At 45.1% G+C, this 21,087-nt stretch overlaps 1 protein-coding gene across 2 annotated transcripts in view; it reads right to left on the bottom strand.

The window, feature by feature from the left end:
- Nucleotides 1-21,087, bottom strand: part of MTM1 (myotubularin 1) — a 96,062-nt gene that overhangs the window by 53,216 nt on the left and 21,759 nt on the right. For both annotated transcript variants that reach the window (XM_055338582.1, XM_055338583.1), the window contains exons 2-5: nt 19,769-19,839; nt 17,512-17,584; nt 15,647-15,741; nt 3,087-3,197 (exon numbers count right to left, since the gene is read on the bottom strand). In XM_055338582.1, the coding sequence (XP_055194557.1) occupies nt 3,087-3,197; nt 15,647-15,741; nt 17,512-17,584; nt 19,769-19,831 (342 nt within the window). In that variant the 5' untranslated portion in view covers nt 19,832-19,839. The remainder of the gene's footprint in view (nt 1-3,086; nt 3,198-15,646; nt 15,742-17,511; nt 17,585-19,768; nt 19,840-21,087) is intronic.

Raw genomic sequence — 21,087 nt, 5'->3', positions numbered from 1 at the left:
AGGGTGTCATGATCTTTCTATTTTTCCAGAGTGCTTTTTCATTCATTATCTCAGGAGCACACTTCAAGCTTCCAGAGTCTGCGGCGTGCAGGACGAGCAAAGGCCTCATCATATGTGGGACCTCCTAGAATGCCACTGGCAGCAGAGGCAGTACAAAGAACCAGACCCGAAGATCTCTACTGAGTGACCCCCAAGACTGCTCACTCTCTATACAGATGGCATCTACTGTGGGGCCCTGCCAGCTCTAGGATTCTGTGCTTTCTTTTTGAAAAGCACATAATGGAATAAAATCCAAAAAACCAATTCATGACCTATTCCAAGAAAACGGAGATAGTTGTTGGCTCACGATGCAAAGCAGTGGTCCAATAAAAGGGAATAATCATTTCAATGACATGCTGTGCCTTAAAAGGGTTACAGCCACAAGCACAGTGCCAGATAGCTGAGGATGTGCGGGGCCGGGGCTCGGGGATGTGCATAAAACTTTCCTCCTAACAGCCTGGGGTCAGCCGATAATTCCGTATCACCGTTGTTCTTAACCACCTGGCCAGAATTTAGACCATCTCTAAGTAACCATTTATTTGGATCCATCAGTGATTCCAACAAATACTTTCAGTGTGCCAAAGCACAAGTGATTCAAGCAATTCCTTGTTGCCATCTGATTCACATGTAATTAAAGGACAGAAAGAATTACTACCTCATCTTGCCAACGAGAAAATTGAAACGGAAAAAGCAAATGACTCATAGGCGGCAGCTCACCAAATCTGCCACAGAAATATGAGTATATCCTAAGTAGTGAGGCCTACCTGGTCCCCTTTAGAGGAGGACCCATCAGGGAAGAGCACTTGAGGAAGAGTCCTGGGGCAGGAGAGCTTTGCAGCCTCCTCGGCCTGTTTGCCAAGTGGGTCATGTGGTGACACACCAAGCCTCGCTGTCATAAACGAGTCCAAATCAACACATCCCCATTGCAACAACACTGAAGGGCTGATTTATGGACACATCACTTCTATAACGCATCTCTAGAGAAACAACGCCCATGGCTGCTGACCTCAACACTCCACACTGTCTTTCAAGTGAGTAAACAGGGGTGAGGCATGGAAGAAGAGAGGAGGTTCTGTGATGGTTAAGGTTTGGTTTCCTCCTTTTTTGTTGTTTTTAAGGCTCCAAGTTGTCAGCAGGGGCTGGTCTGGGACCTGGGGGTAGAAATTCACATATGCAGAGCCATGTTCTCTGCTGCCAGACAACATCCACTGGGGTTGACATCCCCCAGGTACAAGATGCTACAGGCGGGAAGAAATCCCCATGTGCAGAGCTAGTAGGACCGAATCTGTAGGGGCTTCCGGCTACCTGTCCCAGTGCAGCAGTAGCTGTGTTAGGGCTCCTGACTCCAGCTGATGCTGACCTAGGCCAGACAGGAGAGCCCACCTTTACCCCCATGGCACATTCCCTTTCTATTACCTTCAAGTCTGTTCCTGAGAACATGTGACTTGACACCCAAGATGTCACCGTTCCCAGGGAGATAATGGAATGAAGAGGCTGGGCTACAACACTGTTCTAGCCATCATCTTTGGGCCCAATGCTAATTCCAGGGAAAAAAATATATACACACAAACACAAGTCACACACAAGTGTGTGACACTTGCCAGTGATGCCTGATGAGTCGTCCCTAAGTCCCTCATTTTTACAATAAATGCTCAAAGAGTGAGAATGTGCTTTATCTTATTAACTTTGGGGGGACTGATATCTCAAATGAGTTCTTCCTATTGACAAGGTGACAAATAGGACTTTAAAAAAATTCTATTAGAACTCGAGTCGCTTTCAAAATCATCAATACAGAGACCCTATTTCCCCTTGAGTACTGTGATATAAGGCTCTACTCCCATGGATCCTTTCATGCAAAATGCAAACATGCTTCCTTAAAAGTAAATCCCTGTATTTCTAGGCCCCAATGTGAAGACAGTGCTGGGATCATAAAGAAGGCATTTAAGGTAGCTTAGATTGAAACAAAAACCAAAAGAAGCCAAGGTGGCCAGTGATGGAGAATTTCAGTTCTGGCCTAAGGACTACACAATCCTTGTGACAGAGTATACCAGTCTTCATCTTTTGCAAACTGGAGACAATACAACATACTATATTCATAATCAAAACAAAATTATGGGAGATTAGTTTTAAGAAATCACAGTGCCTGAGCAAAGGTCACATCTCCCAGATCTAGCTATGAGAACTACGGAGACAGAGGACCTCCAAACCCCTTCCAGCTCTTTCTGGGCTTAGACAATATTCTATTCTATTATTACTCTATTTGGATTGTAATCGTCTGACACTTAATACCTGGAAAGGAAGTTTTCTTGCCAGGTTTATCCCATTGTTTACAAAATGATCATCTCACTGTATTTGGATCCCAACCCTGCCATTTGTTGGGTAATCTTAGCTCAGTGACCTAACTCTTCTTAGGCTCAAGGGTTCGCAACAATAAAATGGAGATACCACCACCATCTCAGACGGTTGCCCTGAGGACTGAACACAAAGCACCTAGCACGTGTCTGGACTGACACAGATGCTCAGTAACAGTTCCTATTACAGCTGAGTAAATTTTATTATCATTAAATCTGTGCCACCCCCATGCCAAAACAAAATGTTAGGCAAAATGTTACCTTTGAAAACTAAGCAAAAGTTAGAAAGGTTGTCAGAGGCCCATCCCATGCATAGAGGGAAAAATCTCTTGCATTTCTCTTTCCTTTCATGGTGTGAAGATGTCTAGCTGGTAACACATCACATAAAGGGACACCAGGAGTGGACTCAGGCAAAAACTAAAAAGTGTGAAAATTCTATCTATAAAGTTTTCCTCCTATCTGGTCAAGCTGACAGAAGGACAGGTCTGAGTCCTTGCAGGTCTCTTTAATAAGAACTATTTCCCCAGGAGGTTCTGGAAGCGTGATCGTGAGGGAAGAACCATTCTTGAGCCTTAGATGAACCAGGATCTTCAATTTTTTTTGGTAACCCCCCCCCCGCCCCGCCCTTAACTGTTACTCATCATTCAACACTATGGTGTCTTTTTTTTCCACATAAGAAAGTACTGAATCTCTTACTTTACAAGTAATATCTAGACCATATGAATTTTCTCCTCTACTTGTCGCGCCTCCCATTTTTTCAATTCTGGAGATCACACCCAGAGGAACATCAAGTATTAGAGCAGAATCCTGTAATGGACAGAAATGCGAAAGTCAATATTTCAGTCAGTATCATTAAAACATCAAAAACATTTTTAAAAACACAAATGCTTTAGGGCACTTTTACCTTGGCCCATTTTGCCACTTTCTGTGAACAAAACTGTGATAGAGATCACACATAACAGAGCAAGCATGACAATAGGCAGTTATGCAACCAAAATGCATCCCCAAACATGTGTCATCCTGTACTGCCTACAAAATAAAAGACTAAACTCCTAGGGACACAATTCAAGGGCCCTGTGGTGTCACTTCCAGCTGGTCTTCGCAGGCTCCTCTCCCACACTGTTCTGTACTCCCAACTAAGTACTGTTCCTTAAGCACTGTCTACAATCAGGCCTCTGTGATTTGTGCATGGTGTTTCTTTTGCCCAGGATGATCTAGGTTTCCCAGCTACCAGATGTTTCCCTGTGGCTTAAGCCCTGGCTCAGCAAACATCACCTCTAACAAAGCTCCGCTTCCTAATTAGAATTGACCACTCCCTTCTCTGAAGTTCTAGAACACTAGATTCAGACTGCTGCTACATCGCTTGCTTTACTCTGCCAGAAATTCACCAGTCTATATTCCCTACACCAGAAATCAAACATCTGGAAGTGGTGCCTAGCTGAGGCATGGGTGCACGTGCAAGGGTGCGCTTCCCCAAGAAGGGCCTGGACGCACAGCGATGCCTCTCCATCATTCCTTATCCAGTGCTGGGTGCAAGGGCTCCATACAACTGCTGGCAAGCCAGAATCACATTCGTGAAGTCATAACACAATCATCACGAGATGGCAGCAGCTGCCACACATGGAATAACTCGTCTGTGCCAGGGGCTGCAACAGGGGCTCTGCACGCCTCTTCTTTCTGATTTTATCATCACAATCGTTCCGGATGTTGGTGTAGCAGTTTTGTTTCTGGACGTGGCCATCAAGGCTTTGAAAAGCTTCAGTAACTTGCTTAGTAAATATGGGGAAGGGTTGAGATTTGAGCCAAGGTCTGGAAACACACATCAGAAGAACCAGACAAATGGTCCCTACCCTTTTGCTCCCATAACTGGATTCTTAAGAGCTTATCTTACAGCTACTGTACAACAGGACTGAACGGTTATGTGTGTGAAGATGCTCAATGGAGCCAGAGGTGGACGTCAGGGTGGAGAAAATGACCATTTGTCAACGTGATGGAATAAGCATGCAGCTCCTAAAATAATTACAGTACGTGGAAAAATAAGCTTCAGTGGAGAAAAACACCACACAAAGTGTACTGAGTACAGTAATGTAAAATATATATTTACATGGACAAAGACAGGGAGGCCTACAGAAATTTTTTAAGTCCAATATTTTCTTAAACACTGTGATTACCTTGATAATAAAGAAAATATTTTCAAGGTGCTTATTACATTTTTATTGTTTAGAAGATGTCCTTTTGGGGATACAAATAAAGTTTAAGTTCTATTTTAAATCCTTCTCCTTTATACAATAAAAAAACAAAACATTTCTTTATAAAATTATAAATATAGCTTACAGGTATTCTAGAAATTCAAAAAACATAAGAATGTGGCGCATCCATGCTATAGAACACTACTCAGCTACAAAAAAAAAAAAGGAACTATGGACCAACAAAATGATGTGGAAGGCTCTGAAAGGCATCATGCTGAGTAGCTCAGGCCAATCTCAAAATATCACGGACTGTATGAATCCATTTATGACATTTTTAAAGTGACAAAATTATAGAGACGGAGAACAGAGAAGTGGTGCCAGGGAGTGCAGGGAAGGAAGATGTGGCTCTAAAGTGGCAGCAGGAGGGAGTTCTTCTGCAGTGGTAAAATAATTGCAGATCTTGATTGCTAGTGCATAGTTCTGTGACTTTACACATGGGGTCAAATGTCATAGACTGTATGCAGGAACCTACAAAAATGAGTACATGAAATATCAGTGAGGTTCAAGTACAGTCAGAGTCTTAGTTAACTGGATGGTGCCATAAATTTCCTGGTTTTGATTAAGCAGTATAGTTACTGGAGAAGCTATAGGTAATGCCCTAGTTTTCCAAGTTCGATCATTCACAATATTTCAAAATGAAAAGTTAAAGCCTAAGAGCAAGGTTGTTATGGTGTAGAGAAAAAAGCACAAGCTTTGATGCTGGACAAAATTGGTTCAGATGGTTTTGACATTTATTAGCTGGATAACTTTGGCAAGTTACTATACTTCTCAGCCACATTTACCTGTAACGTAGGGATGATTAAAGATCATTGACTTAAGCACCTGGCATGGTGCCTGTCACATGGTAGCTAGAAAATAATGGAAGTTATTATTATCACAAAGAACATCTTAGTGTTTGGAAAATGTAAGTGCTCTACAAATATAGCAGATCAGTACATTCTTGCAAGCAGCAACAGGTCTTTCTCTTCATAGCCATAAGGAGGCATTTTTTAGTTGTCGCCACAGGGTGAGACACCTCACAGCGTGACTAAAATCCAAATGCCTACAGAAGAAAAATACACTACTCAGGAATTGTGTACATATATAGCTGCATATTATAATGTGTTTCCTTCTCAATACAACCTAGTTATTAAAAACATACCATCAGGCAGACTGTTCTGTTTGAACTGAGACTTAGGAGTATCTAAGCATATTCCTAAGTGTCAAACTTACGCCTAAAATCACACAGATTAGACACTAAATAGAAGTCTGATACTCTAAGGTCAACATGGAAGCAAGAATATAAACACAAAAGATGAGACCATACTGTTCTTTGTCCTTGTATGGGGGCAATTCTATAGCTCTGATCAGCCTGACCCAACACAAAACAGAAAATGGGACAACTGAGGAGAAGCAGCCAGTTCCTGACCACAGGCACCCACAGTTTAATGAGGCTACTTGCCATGTTCTCCCCCAATGACAGATTCAAGATCAGATCACACAGCAGGCCAAACTGGAAGATCCAGGAATAGGAAAATTAGCTTAACTTTGTAGAAACTGGAGTTGTCACTATGTAAATATCATTAAATATTTAAGAATTCTCCAAGGTCCATTATAACTCAGAATTCTGTACCTCGACGGATCTAAAATAGTTGAGAAAGTAAACAGAACAATCTAAAAAAGATGCATTCATTTACCATCTCTCTCAAGTGTATATGGAGTAACAGAAATCATACTGGATAGTAGGAACCATTAGAGATAAATAAATAAGATGCAAATGCTGCCCTCATGGAGCTCAGGGCCCAGTCTGGGAGATAAGACACATGTACCCAAATAGCTCTGATGCCAGCTTGCAAAACAAAACAAAACAGAACAAAAGCCATGTCCAGACTAATGAGATGAGAGGTCAGAGGAGGGCAGAACAATTTCCTATTGATTGGGTCTCATGAAGGTTCTGTGGCAATGGCAATGTTAAAGATGATCCTTACAGGATGGAATAATAGCAGCTGTAGATTTGCCTTCCCCAAACAGGTAACAGTGACATCAGCTACACCTGTGGGAAAGTATGGGGATTTCATAAAACAAGTGGATCAGGTTTATGATCCGGTGGCAGAGGAATTCCCTGGGGAGTGCCCCAGGGCTTGGATCAGGGTGACTGGGATCCATGGAGTCTGTTTCGTGAAGAAGAGCACAATGACAGGCCGGTGCTTCCTGAAGATTCATTTGGCAGCACTAAGCACTGTGTACTACGCCTGTTCCTTGGAACCCTGCAAGCTAATGGTTTAAGGCAAATTGGGAATGTAAGAGAATCTGAGAGCACAATGACCCATGTGGGAAGCAAAAGAAGGAGACAATGAGCCAGTGGGGGAAGCCTCGCAAGGACTCAAGATTTAGGCCCACACAAGAGATGCGATCCCACCAAGAGATGCAAAGGACAAAGAAACGGGTTTTGGAGAAAGATGAAATTTGTCACTTTGACATGCACAGGGCTGGGGGCTGATAAAATTATCATGTGCGGATAAGCAAGAGGCAGCTGGACATACGGAACCGGGAGAGATTTCCAAAGCACCCCCTCCCAACTCAAAATGTCTAGAACATGATGTTTCTCTCTCCAAATCATGTCTTCCAATCTCAGTGGCTGGTGCTCTATCCGCCGTTACAAAAGCTGGAAACCTAGGAGAGTCATGCCTGACATCCCCTTCTCTGTTATCCCTCACCTAATCTCCCACATTTTCCTCTTAAATCCATCTTGCACCTGTCAACCCCTCTCCAACTTCTCTGGACCATGGGAACAAGCCTAGAAGTCTCCTCATGGACCACTGCTCGCCTTAGAGTCTGCCCTCCATACAGCAGCAGAGGTGATCGCCGAGAGTCCATCTGATGCTATCAGTCCTTGGCTTAAATCACGTCCAAAGCTTCTCACTGCTCAACCCCAAACACCTCCATCCTTAGGGGCTACGAGATCTTGGTCATCTGGCCCCCACCTCCGCTCCCTCCTGCTCATTCTTCCTGCTGCTCTCCCAGCCCCCAACCCAGCCACTGGCTTATCCTTTCCTGTTCCCCTTGATCTCAGCTGCTTCTCTGCCCCTCCCCCCACCCCAGCCCCTGCCAAGCATCTAGGTCCTTCCTATTCATTCTTCAGACCAGGGGTCAAACATCATTTTCTCAGGACAATTTCCCAGGCTCCTCAAACAATGGCACTCCCGTAGGACTCACTCCTGTACTGTTGACACTTGGCACAAGCTGGTGTTACACATCTGGTGTGATCATCTGATTAATGTCTGTGGGTCCCATCGCAACTAAAGCTTCACGAGGGAGAGGCCAGGTCTGCCATGCACACCACTAGATCCGAGCACCCGGCACAGTGCTCGACCTGCAGCAGCAGCCTCTCAAATGGTCAACGAATAAAGAACGAACTAGAAGAAGTGTGGTAAAGAAAGGGAAAAGAGGATGGTAGTATGGGGGGGGGTGCAGGTAGGGGGTAGCAGGGATCCAAGACACAAGGAGCCGATGGGAATCACAATGGAAGGCACAGAACGACCAAATGGGTACTAAGGTTTTAAGGGAAGGAAAAGAGGCTCAAGTGGAGGAAAGTTTGTTTTGGAAAAAAAGGCAACCAGTCCCTTCCGCTGAGACGAGGAGGAGAGCATGGGTGACAACGGCCAGCAGCAGGTGGTGGAGTGGGCGGTCTCTGGGAGCCCAGGGAGGAGGGCTTGTAAGTGTTCAGCAGAGCAAGGGACAAGGTGGGTTGAAGAATGTGGAGGGTTTGGCAGTGATGCAGTGGGGGGTCGGAGAGAGAGGTCCGGCCTGAGATTAAAAAGAACTGCCCGTGCAGGGGGAGCCCCTGGGGTCTAAAAGCCTGCACTCTCACTCTGCACTTGTACAGGAACTAGTGAATGAAATCTATGTGACTTGCACACCATAGTCCATGGCCTCTCAAGTCTGGGGGCTGGCAAATTGGGAATGAAGTGGCCACAAGGGGCAAGGGAACCTGAGGGCTCAACAGGCTCTGTTTTATCCTGAAACAGCACTTATTTTGCAGCAGCAAAAGGAGGGGATGATTCAAGACTGAAGTTTAACAGGATGCCTATAGTAAACATCCGATGTCCCCACTGAAGTTCTACTACAGACACTCGAGAATGTTTTATTATAGGGTTTGGGACATTATTTCAGCTCTCTTAAAATGAAAAGAGGTGCTAAATCTCCTAGACTGAAGAACCTAAAAAAAGGAAACTATCAGAAAGTCTCCATTGTATTTTCATGAAAAGAAGACTACTGCAGGAATCCTTGTTGGTCACCCTTATGATGAACTGGATGGGCCTTCATTCTGGGAAAGAATACAGATCTGGCTCCAAGTGTCCATAACGGAAGGAGAGGGTGGTGTTCATGGCTTACAGCTCCAGTTGCAGCCAATGACAGAGACCACGGAAGCTGAGCACTGCTACACTTGTTAGACACCCGGCTCCTGGGTGGCATGATACCCAGCACCTGCTCGAAGGTCATTTCAGAACCGAGTATTTGAGAGAAACAGAGTCTGAAGGACACACAAGCCAGCCAGCCATCTCAATTCTCGGAGTCCTGTCAATATACTGGTAAGGCATCAAAAAGCTAAGCAAGCAGACCTCATTTTTCTAGTCCCTCTGAGAAAGACCTTTTACCAACTAAAGGTGAACGTGCATTCTATAAAGACGTGCATTCTGTCTTTACAGAGGGTCTCAAATGGTAGTGAAGAATCTTTGGGTAATACTCTGCCTGAAGGATGGAGTCATCATGTTCCTATCTTTTAGAAACATTTCTCCTGGAATTTAATCCAGGAAGAACATCCTACTTCTGACTTACCATCAGAGAATGAAAGGTGTGTGCAACAACATGTTTGTCATCTCACCAGCATTACTCGGTTGACAGGCCTAAAAGCCTCTGTTCTCTGGCTATCACACATCTGCTGTGATCCATCTGGTTCAAGGGTGTGTGGGCTGACCAGGAGCGAGGAATACCAACTTTCAGAGGGGGTTACCTCTGGGGCGAAGGGGAGATGGGGCTTCTTCAGCTGGATGGTAGATTCACAGCTGTTTAGGTTATTCTTTATAAACTTCCTATCTTAAATATTTCAAAATGATTTTGCACACAGAGCAGGGATGGGTGTGAGCTCTAGGTGAAGCAAATGGCCTGAGGGGAGGTCCGGAGGAGAGTGCCCAGGGCTTAGTTAGGGGACAGTGGGTAGGGCACCTGAGCCGGAATATGGGCTGGGCCGGCAGGAGACAGGTGGCAAGGTGCAGTACCCTAACTCCCTGGCAAAGGCATAGGAAATGAGGGGGGAAAGGAGCCACGGAGAGTGTCCGAGCACGGGGATGGCATGACTATAAAGAGGACTTCAGGGGCCAGAGAGAAGGGAGTGGGGAGAGGCCAGAGGCAGGGAGGCCAATATGTGGCCCCTGTGATGGCCCAGGACAAGACCCTGGACTGGGGTGGGGTGCATGTGAAGACTGTGGAGGAGGGAGGAGAGGGGCAGGGACCCCAGGGCTGCTGGAAAAGAAGCAGCACCAGCCAGAGAAGCAAGAGCACCAGAAGATGGCACTGGGGTGGGAAGAAGAGCTGAAGACTCCCGCCTTGGCCCCTGCACCTGGGAGGCAGGCAAAAAGCCCAGGGGTCTCAGGCAGGCAGTAAGAAACGAGGAAAAGGGGCAGCCTGGGTGGCTCAGCAGTTTAGCACTGCCTTTGGCCCAGGGCATGATCCTGGAGACCTGGTATCAAGTCCCACGTCAGGCTCCCTGCATGGAGTCTGCTTCTCCCTCTGCCTGGGTCTCTGCCTCTCTCTTTCTCTCTGTGTCTCTCATAAATAAATACAATCTTTAAAAAGAAAGAAAGAAAGAAAAGAAACGAGGAAAGGGGGAGGTGCTGGGGTGGCTCGGTCAGTTGAGCATCAGACTCTTGGTTTCAGCTCAGGTCATGATCTCCCGGGTCATGAGATCGAGTCCTGTGTTGGGCTCTGCTTGGGGATTCTCTCCCTCTGGCCCTTCTCTCTCCCTCCAAAATAAATAAATCTTTTTTTTAAAAAAATGAGAAAGGGGCCAGAAGAAAGGCAGCCCTAGAAACCAAAGCAAGCCCAGGGGCGACGAGGGGATGGCTCTGCCCATCAGCTGTGGCCTGGTTGGGGAGAGCATGTGGGGAGGAGCACAGCCAGCACGCAGTGTTATCCTGAGAGAGGAGACTGCAGCCAGGGAGCGGAGGAGCCCTGGGGAGGATGAGGACCAGAGAGAAGCCAGCTGAGGCGGAAGGAAGAGGGAGACCACCAGACTGGTGCGTCCACAGAATGGGTTCCCAGTGACCTAACAACCACCCTCCTGGGCTCTGCTCGTTCTTTATCCTGCCGAGCCCTGCAGCATTCCCTCAGCGGTGTGCTCCCTTCCTTCCCGAATCTTCTCCCTTCCACCGACTTCCACCGAAGCCTCCGCTCTGACCACCTCTGCTATCTCTTTTCCGGCGCTAGGGCTGCCCCCCACAACCCCGCCCGGGAGAATGTTCGAGCCCTCAGGGTCCTCGGCCGCAGCATGCATCTCCTTGTCAGGTAATCACGGGGATGCATGCGGCTTCCACCAACACTGACGTGCTAACAACTTCACGGGCTTCGAAGTCACGTTTCCAAATGCTTCGGAGACATTGCCACTCAGTGGCTGTACGGCTATTAAGTCCACCTGTTCCGAGGATCCCCGGGGGCTCATCTCCGCCACACTCCTTCTCCCGGGAGGTCCACGTCAAAGCAAAGGATCAGAGGCACCACCCTCGACTCGTAGTCCCTCCTCCAACTCCCACCTCCAAACGGCCACCCCGTCTTCCCGAACCTCCCGCGCTCTTCCCTCCTCCTGGTGCGACGACGACTGTGCGAGGCCCCGGCTGCTCACCTGGACCACTGCCTTTCCCACTGCTCTCCCCACCTCCAGTACCCCCCCCCCAGTCCATCAGACACATTGCAACCGGCCGTCCCTTCCAGAAATGCACATCCACTGTGTGGTCCTCCCCATAAGGCCAGCGCCGCTGACCTGTGACTCGCGAGACTCGTGGGGTGGACCCTGCTCCTGGCTTCATCTCCTGCCCCCCACTCCCCCTCCACCCTCTGCTCCAGCCCCAACAGCCCACCCAGCCGTTTCCACACTATGTGGTCTTCTCCAGATCGTCATGCAGTGACATAGGGAAACCCTCTACCTGCACCGCTCCCCCCACCTCCCCTCCTGTCCAGGAAATTGTTACCATTCTTCAAGACTCGGCTCAAATATCACCTCCTCTACAAAGCATGCTATGACTCATCATCACTGGGTTACTTGCCGTCTCCCTTGTAACCTCACAGTGTTATGCAACCACCCCAGGCTCTGTCATATTACAGCCCAATTACTCGCCTCTGTGTCATTCACCAAGCTCACTGTTAGCTCACCGTGCTGCTCACTGAAGGTTCCAGAATACAGGCACGAGCGCATGAATGAACCAAGGGGTTACTTTGCCTTTCTCACCAGCTACCGCACCTGAACCTGACGTGCTCCTGGAAAGGAAGCCGAGGCAGTCTTCCTTCTTCTTGGGAGTCTACGGATTAGAGCACCATGGGCCAAAAGGGAACTGCTCCCCCCTCCCCGCCACCACTGTGGTCATGAGAGCGACCCCACACCAAATTCCTGAGCACCCTCAAGGTCAAAAGGGGGCTATGGGATTTCCAAAGCCCAGAAACAATGTCAGTATTCGAGATGCTGGGATTTAGTGGGGTCCTCATGGCAGTCAAACTGGAGTGATGAAGCCTGTTTCCTCCCAAGTTCGCTCACAGCATACCTTTTGCCTGAGTGTCTACCGCCTACTGGACACGGCGCTACCTAGGCCCAGGACCAGAAGGACTCAGCATTAGTAAAGGCCACAGACCTACAGCAGCAAATAAGTAAGACCAGACTTCCTTCACTCAGCGCGGCTCGAATGAACACCCTTCAATGTTCTGCCAGGCTCTGTCCTCAGCACTGAGGGGACACAGGGTGGGGGACGGGGACAGACAGATGAGCATCCCTGTCATCAGAGGGCCAAGCAACAAGATGAAGCAGTGAAATATATAAAATCGGAGGCGGGAGACAAGGGCTCCGGAGAAACAAACATGGAAAGGAAAGAAGGTGTGACGGTCAAGGGAGGGCTCATGAGCAGTGGGTGCTAGAGGGGAGGGAGAGGCATGGGAAGAGGCTATGGGGACACAAAGACAGAGGGGCCCCTTACCGGGAGCTGGAGGAGGCTCAGGACTGCTGAGGTGGGTTCTGAAGGAAAGACAGCAGCTTCTGAAAGGAACACCCAGATCCAGGGTGAAGAGCACATGCCATGCCTCCATACGGAAAAGCCTGGCCAGAAGTGGCGTGAGTCGAAGCAAGAGAAGTCACGAGGATGTTTATGCCACGTAAGTGAGACCGGATTTTATTCTGTGAGCCCCAAGGAGCCAACGAGAGTTTTAGGCTGGAGAAGTAAGAAGGCCAGCCTCGTTCTAAGGAGGATCATTCTGGAGGCAGCATGCAAGGCAGAGTGGAGGACGGATGACCAGGAAGGAGGGGCTGCAGTGACAATCTAAGGAGATAGCCACTGTGCTGCTACCATCCTAGGGAATGGGGTGGGCGGGACACCTTGCCGTTGACACCTCAATGACGTGGGACAGCGGGCTCCCGAGTCAGACTGCACTCCCGCTGCTGGGTTTACCTACCTGAAACAGGTGTCCGCTTCAAAATGCCAGGGAGAGGACAGCTCTTTGTCAAACACACAGTTTGCAGCAGAATCCACAACTGATGTTCTTACTTAGGACTTTAAGAAACACTATGATGACTATGTTTTGAGGCTTCTGCATAACCACTTACATGGCTTTCTGTATATGATGTTTTCTGCCATGAGCTTCTCGCTTTTATACTAAATGTTAGGGCTGACTGGTCAAAATGTTTATGTGAAACAGTAGAAGAAGAAAAAAGTTAGTAGTCGCTGTCAAATGGGCCTTTTATACACCCCTTTGGTGTTCATCCCCACCTTCTACAATGCCACATGAAAACCAACGAAAGCTTGCTACGTGCTCTCCCAATCATAAAAGTCATACATGCTCATTCCAAGTGGAGGGAAAAAAATAAAGCATGCATAATTCCACTCTCCAGAGAGCCCAAGGACTAAAACGCTTCATGTTATTTCCTCTTTTCTACTGATACTTTTCACTCGTTTTGTGTAGCTGAGATCGTACAATCCTGTCATGGCAGCAGAGTCTTAAAAATTTCCCCAGTTCGTCATCAGTGACAGCAGAAAATGGGACCGGGCATGCGTGGCCAGCCAACAAGCCAAGGGTCTCAGAGGGGTAAGGCACCGTAACACTTGTTTTAATTCTCATTTTTGATGACCCTTACATATATCAGTATCAAATCTCTCAATCTGTCCCAATTTGACCCTTGGGAGCCGGACAGAATGAGTCTGATTCCTGATTCACAAAAGGCACTTCAGACATTCATTCCAGGGTAGCTCTGCCGTGCCTCGCTTCTGTCTTTTCTTCAGATGAAAAACCAACAGTTACTTCAATCGTTGCTTCTATTACAGCCCCTCCACAAACCTGGTCCCCTTTGTCTGAACCCTTGCTGGTGTGCCAATGTCCCTCTTAAAACGTGGCACCTGGATCTGAACATGACACGACACTCCAGGTGGGACTACAGTCTCATTTTGCTGGTCACTGTCTTATACTTTTTGTGAGTAGAGCCTATGGGTATATTAACTTTGACATCAACCAGGCCCAATTACTGGGTCAAATAAGCTCAAGCCCCTGTTAAGACCTCCTCCATCCTTCGTTGGCACCAGCGGTTTGTATAAAATAAATGTCATCTACAAGAAATGTTGTATCATTAGTTTCATTCTGATATCCTAGTCTATTAAGGCAGTTTCAAATCACACCTGTGTAGTCTAGCGCATTGGCTAGTTTGTGGTTTCTCACATATTGGACATGCATGCTTTCTGGGGGTTCAACTGCATTGTGTTAGAAATGCTGCAGAGGAGGGGCCCTGCACAGCGAGACATTTGGGACTGCCCTTCCTGGTTGGCATCGAGCCTTTAATCCACGGTCTATAACTCACCTAGGTGTACCACCACCATTTAGCCCATGGCTTCTTAGTCACATGCCTTGACTTAATCAAGACAAGGCAACAATAGTCCTGAAGAAGTTATGGGGTAAAAGCAACGAAACAAAAGCTAGATTCTCCCAATGGTCTCAACATCTCCTGTGTAGAAACTGCTACTCTTCCACGAACCTTGGACCTATCCATCCCCCAGATATAGCTGCCCCTTCAGGCTGGCCTGCATGATGGTGACCCACTGTATCTACCGTGGGTCCTTCGGTGACAGCCATGGCAGCTCTTCACTTGTCCCTTCCCTTCTGGAGCATCTCGTCTCCATCTCATTGTTCCATCGGGGGTACATTCCTTGAAATGCTGTGACAAACATTTCATGGCCATGGAGTAAAAATGTAGAGTGGCACAAGCCATACCACAGGCATCCTACTGCTAAACCACTACCTAGTACTTTGTAACACTTGGGAAGTTCTAGAGCAATGGGCCTTAACGAGGGATTCATATCATCAGCATCCTCCTCTGTGGCATCTTAAAATGTACAACTGTATCTGGACCACAGGCCCAGACATTTTGACACAACACCTGTAGGGCATTTTTAGTGTCTGTTAAGCACCCCAAGTGGTTCTCATCTGTGCTTCTGGTAAAGAACCACTATTCTACACTAACTCCTCCAAACTAGCAGATGGGTCCAGTTACCAACACTTCCCCAATGTGATGAGGGCCAAAACTTCGGACTTTTTAGATTCGCTCTTGCTACATATGCAGGTGTTAGTGGTAAATGAGCTTTGCAAAAGCCAAAAATTAAGAGCTGAGAAGCAAATATATCCCCCATGTTAATCTGATCCACAGTCAATGTTGCCAGGTAGAAGAGACATAGTTTAGCATTATCTTTAACAGTTAGGGTCATCTTTATGGTCTTAGATTCTACTTACCGTTTCCAAACTTCTTAAATAAAGACGATAATTTGTGATGTAAACTCTTCCCTTAATGGGGCCATTGAAAGGACATATGTAAATAACTTCTTTGTCTATTAAGATAAAAAAAGTACCCTAAAATAATGGAAATATATACCAAGATACACAACAAATGGCACTCATTTAATATCAACTATGTGGCTAAGAATAGCTACAGTAAAAAAAGGATCCCTAGAAAGGTCGAGAAGCGGGCACTGGGCAATGTTTCAACATTACCGTGCCAGATCAAGTGGGGGCCACAGGTCACCTCCAAGCACCGGCACGGCTTCCCTGAGCTTGACCAAAATGCTGTCACCACCTGGGGCAAGGTGGTAAACTGGAGAGCAAAAGTGGACTCAGGTCCTGTTGCTGCTACTCCTAGGTGGTTCTTAGAGATAACTACGGAGCTCCTGCAACCAGAGGATGGCCGTTCAGGTGGGACAGTCTCGTGGACTAACCACCACGTAGGGTCTGAGGCTTGCCAACCTCTCATCACATGAACATTGTGATGTTTTTAATAAATAGATGTCAGTGGTAGAAATATTCCTAGTGTTTTCTAATAGTCCAGAGAAGAGTTTTTAGTTAGATCCATTTCAATCATTTCAGGGACAGAAAACAGATGGCCAAGGTAATGGTATATCTTTAGTAGACTCAAACATAAGGAGAGACTCAATCAGGAGAGGTAATTTATTATAACAAAAAGATCTTCCTATTATCTTTCAAGGATGTCCTTGAATGTGTTAATGGCTTTTAATTTTTTAAAACAATTTTGAAATCCCTTTCTCCTTGGGTGCTAAACGAAAAATGCCCAGTAAGGCTACATCCTGCTAATTCAATGAATGGCTACCTCAGTTAAGCTTCTGACAATGATGCAGAGCACCAAAATTCCATATATGAGGGCCACCTGAAGTAAGCTATCCTCTTTGCTCTTATCCAGAATTGTGATGGATGCATGCCACTGGTTTTCTCATCAAGACCAGAATCGGGTGCAAGTCTACGGACATGGAAGAGTTTCTCACGGTGCAAGGCTAACTAATTCACAAAGGCACCATGTCTTATGGCCTTAATCTCATCAACAGCATGTTGTAGCCACTTGAGCTAAACAACCCAGACCTTAGTTAACAAACCAAAAGGTTCCCTGAAACAATGGTAGCTGTATCACCACCACATTACCAAATATGTGATAATCTGAGGTGAGGGTGTCCTCTGCCCTAATATAAAATGTGAATGCCTACAACATTAGCATTTGGCTTAGAAGTTGACAGATGCTTCTATATTCTTAAGCCTGAATGATCTGGTCCTTCCAAAGTAGATCCCTTCCTCTTAATATGAATTTACCATGAAAAAAAATACGTCAACAATTGAAATATTCCATCAATATTACTAACTCCAGTTATTGGACAAATGAAAGATATTCTAAACCAATATGGTCTCCTATATTTCAAAACAAAGACTACAAAGATGTTAAGTCTTTAGGTTGATCAATTTAAGGCACACATCCTAGGCTGGAAAACCTTAACATTATTTTGTGCTTATAACCTCAAACCATGAGAGCTTAGAGCTCCAATAAGAGACATTTAAGAGATAATCCACTTTTTTCCCAAAATAATTGTCAGTCTTGGGTACAGAGGGAAAAACATCACCCTCCTGAATATCATGAAACTCCTGAAAGAACTCTCTGATCAGGAAATTAATGGAGAGAGTTCTCCTTATATTAACAGTTTTAAACAAAGCTAGCCTATTTCTCTTAATTTGAGTTCTGTAGAGAAAGAGGGATGGAAGCCACCTGATCCTGCTGGGACTCTCATCAAGTTACGTGAATCCTAACTTCACAGGACCCTTACCAGTGATACGAGTTTCTCCTGGAAGTCGAGGAACAGCCTCACTCAGGTCCCAATTAACTCCATCCCTAGAAGTCTGGAAATGAAACAGGGGCGTCAGAAGGAATGACATTACATTTGCACAGATTTTTAAGCAACCTGGAACACAACCAACCAGAAATAGACTCTGTAAAGAAAAAATTACAGTGATATTTACCATTATAGAAAAGTGGAGCAGAAAAAGCAAACGACCAAAAATTACAACTTACATCAATATCCTTTAGCTGTGTTAACTTTTGGTCTGTAAATAGCATTAGCACACTTTTCAGTATCAATGTTTAAACTCCCCTTCCAACCACTTTACAGTTAACAGTGTTTAGGGAAGCGATAAAAAGTCAATATTAAGCATATTCTATAGACACAGGCATACTCTGGCAGCTTTTTTTTCCGTATTAAATATTTAGTCATCTTTTGTTAAGAGCAGAGATGGAAACTTCATTTCAATGGGCCCTTAACTGAACAACAGTAATTACAGAATCTTCCCATGTCAGAAAATAACTTCTTACATATCAAGTTTCTTACTTTACTGAGATCCTTCCTCACATAGGTCACTACAGAAGAGGAAAGGGCGATCAAGCATTTTACCGAGGAGGCCAATCATTTTACGTGTAAAGTCAGTATATACTTCCCTCAAAGGGTTTTTGTGAATATTAAGTGAAACAACACGCACTAGAACACTTTTGTCAATTATCAAGGGCTCTGCAAATGTAAAGTATCATGAAATAAGAGAACTGTGAATTGTGTATTTAAGTAAGATATAAGCTGTCAGAGGTGGGTGCTCGGCTGGGCTTTTAATGGTTTTATCATTTTTATTCAGGCACAAAATGAAAATTCCTGGCCAGTTTTCAATGTTTTAGTGCTTGCAAGCTGAGCATTTTAACCAGGAGGGCAAGACCAATTGTTGCCAGCCAGGAATGCCTTCCCTTCAGTATCCTTTAATGCTGCCACTCACTAACTAAAAACAAGTATGACGAGCAACTGTAATATTCAGTATACCTTTTAAGGACCACAGTTCGAGGTCAGAAGAAGAAAAGTACAATTCAACTACAAAATTAGGCAAACAGATGTCTGATTAACACAGGATAACATGGGATTAACAGAGGATATATTTTATATTAGAGTCACACTCCACAAGGACTTACAATTAGCTTCATGAAGTAACTCTGGTGTTTAGAACTGATCCTTGTACCATAACGATACCAAAATACAATAAAAGCATATAATCTCAGGGATGAAAAAAGGTCCTTGTAACATGACACCCAAAGCAGAAACTATGAAATATAAAAGACCGATATATGTGATCACATAAAAAATTTAAACCTCTGTATTTCAAAATCAAAATGCCATAAATAAAATTAAAAGGCCAATGATAAGAAAGAAAAAGACCTGTAATGTATATTATAAAGAGCTGATCATCATCATATGTAAAGAACACTTATGAATCAATAGAAAATTATCCTCTCAAACACTCCAAAAAGTAGGCAAGGGACACAATAAGCCACTTCAAAAAAGAAATACAAATGGATGATAAACATTTTTTTTTAAAAAAGGTTACCCTTGTTAGTACTCAGGGAGCTACAGATTAAAAGGGACTAGTTGGCTCCCTTCTGATTGCTTAGGCATCTCTGTACACTGCTGGTGGGAGTGTAAACGAATCTTTCTGGTGAGTAATTGGTAAATGTATCCAAAGCTTCAAAGGGCCATGAATAAAGCTTATTTTAAATCCATCCTTTCCTTTCAATGTATGTTTCAAAATCTCCCACTAATTACACAATTTTCTTGCTACTTTGATAATTCTTTTCTTAGTGCTGTATTTGTTTTGGTCATACATTTTTTTTATCATCATAATTAGAAAATAAGGTCAATATTGAGGAAGGTATAAGAACCTGCTCAGTGGGCCTTGGCCTTCCAATATCTCCTTCAGAAAGCTTCCAAGGCTGAGAGATCACTTACTATATTAAATATAGTGTCTGGCAGCAGTTGGCAAAACAGAGGTTCTCAAAAAATGAAGTTACGTGAAAGGATTTACAAATGCAAAACTTGAGACATGGCATTCTGTCTTTTGTGGAGCAAGACAGGATAATAAAGAAAACCACATATGTTGGAGATTTTACATTATGTGAATAATTAATAATTCAATGAGCCTGAAGTGACCACCTAATATGCAAATATGAGAAGAGAAATGCAGAGAAAGAGGTACAAATTAAATCTGAAAACTTACCCTCTTAATAGACTCATTCTCCAAGGAGTGTGAATTATATTTAGAAGTTGGTGCAGAAGCCATACTGGAAACTAGCAAAAAAAAAAAAAAAGACAATATGCAATATCAGTGGAATTTGTAGGCAACTTCCAACAATGTGGCATCTGAGATTTAAATATGGTGACTGCGGGTGGCTCAGCAGTTTAGCACCTGCCTTCGGCCCAGGGCGTGGTCCTGGAATCCCGGGATCGAGTCCTGCATCCGGCTCCCTGCATGGAGCCTGCTTCTCCCTCTGCCTGTGTCTCTGCCTCTCTCTCTCTCTCTCATGAATAAATAAATAAAATCTTAAAAAATAAACAAACAAATATGGCGACTGCGAAGAAACAGTACCACACCCCTGCAGGCCCCATTTCCGTAGCAATCTCCAGTGGGAACGAGACACACAAGGGACTAATCACAGCACACAGCACAGGTCACGTAAAAGAGCGCCAACAAAGGTACAACAGCTAAGTGTACCTGGGGGATCTCAGTGGGAGATACTACACATACTTACAGAACAGTTATTCATAGCTTTCAAATCATCTCACAAAACATACTGCTCAGTAATTGTGCAACAGGCCTCAGATTTCCACACTGCTTAATTTTTTAAGATAACTTAGAAGCAGCCAAGCATCGTGGTAAAAAGAGGTAGGCAACTGAACTCACAGTCTTTCTGTCTTTCAGAATTCTGTCTTCTCCAAATTGAGGCAATTTAAAGTGGCATGGACTTGATGGAAATCAAATTAGCAAGATTTGATTTGATCAGTATTTTCCAGGGAAAGTTTATACTTCATTTAAATAATGCATATTCATCACAATTCAGACATAAATGAAAGCATCGTATTCAGAACATACACAATATCATTTCAATTGCAAGGGTTTAGGCTTGGGAAGACTATCGCAACAACAGGAAACTAAGTGATGCTTTAGTTCTTTTATTTCTCCAAGTAATGACACGGAGAGATCCAGATGAAGTCACTGGGAAGTGAACCACATCAACTAGGTGAGGGTGGGTATTTCTGGGATCTTTTTGCCAGGCAAGCACTAACTAACAAAATCTGGCACGGTGAATATTAACATACCTTGGCACAAAACCTAGTGATTTGATAGCTGCACAGTGCCAGTCACTGGCTATTGTGAGGCCCAAGCGAGGTGACAAAGATGCAGGTAAGGGTAACGACCAGGATAAAGAGGTGAGGATGGCCACATGAGGACATTCTTACAAGATTAAAGATTAGGACTGCCGGGCTTCCCGCCGCAGAGTTCAGCTCACCAAGAGCAAGGCTGGGCGCCCATGGGTC

Source organism: Nyctereutes procyonoides, unplaced genomic scaffold (genome assembly GCF_905146905.1).
Source record: "Nyctereutes procyonoides isolate TBG_1078 unplaced genomic scaffold, NYPRO_anot_genome, whole genome shotgun sequence".
NCBI lineage: Eukaryota > Metazoa > Chordata > Mammalia > Carnivora > Canidae > Nyctereutes > Nyctereutes procyonoides.
This window is presented reverse-complemented; position numbering and strand designations above follow the sequence as displayed.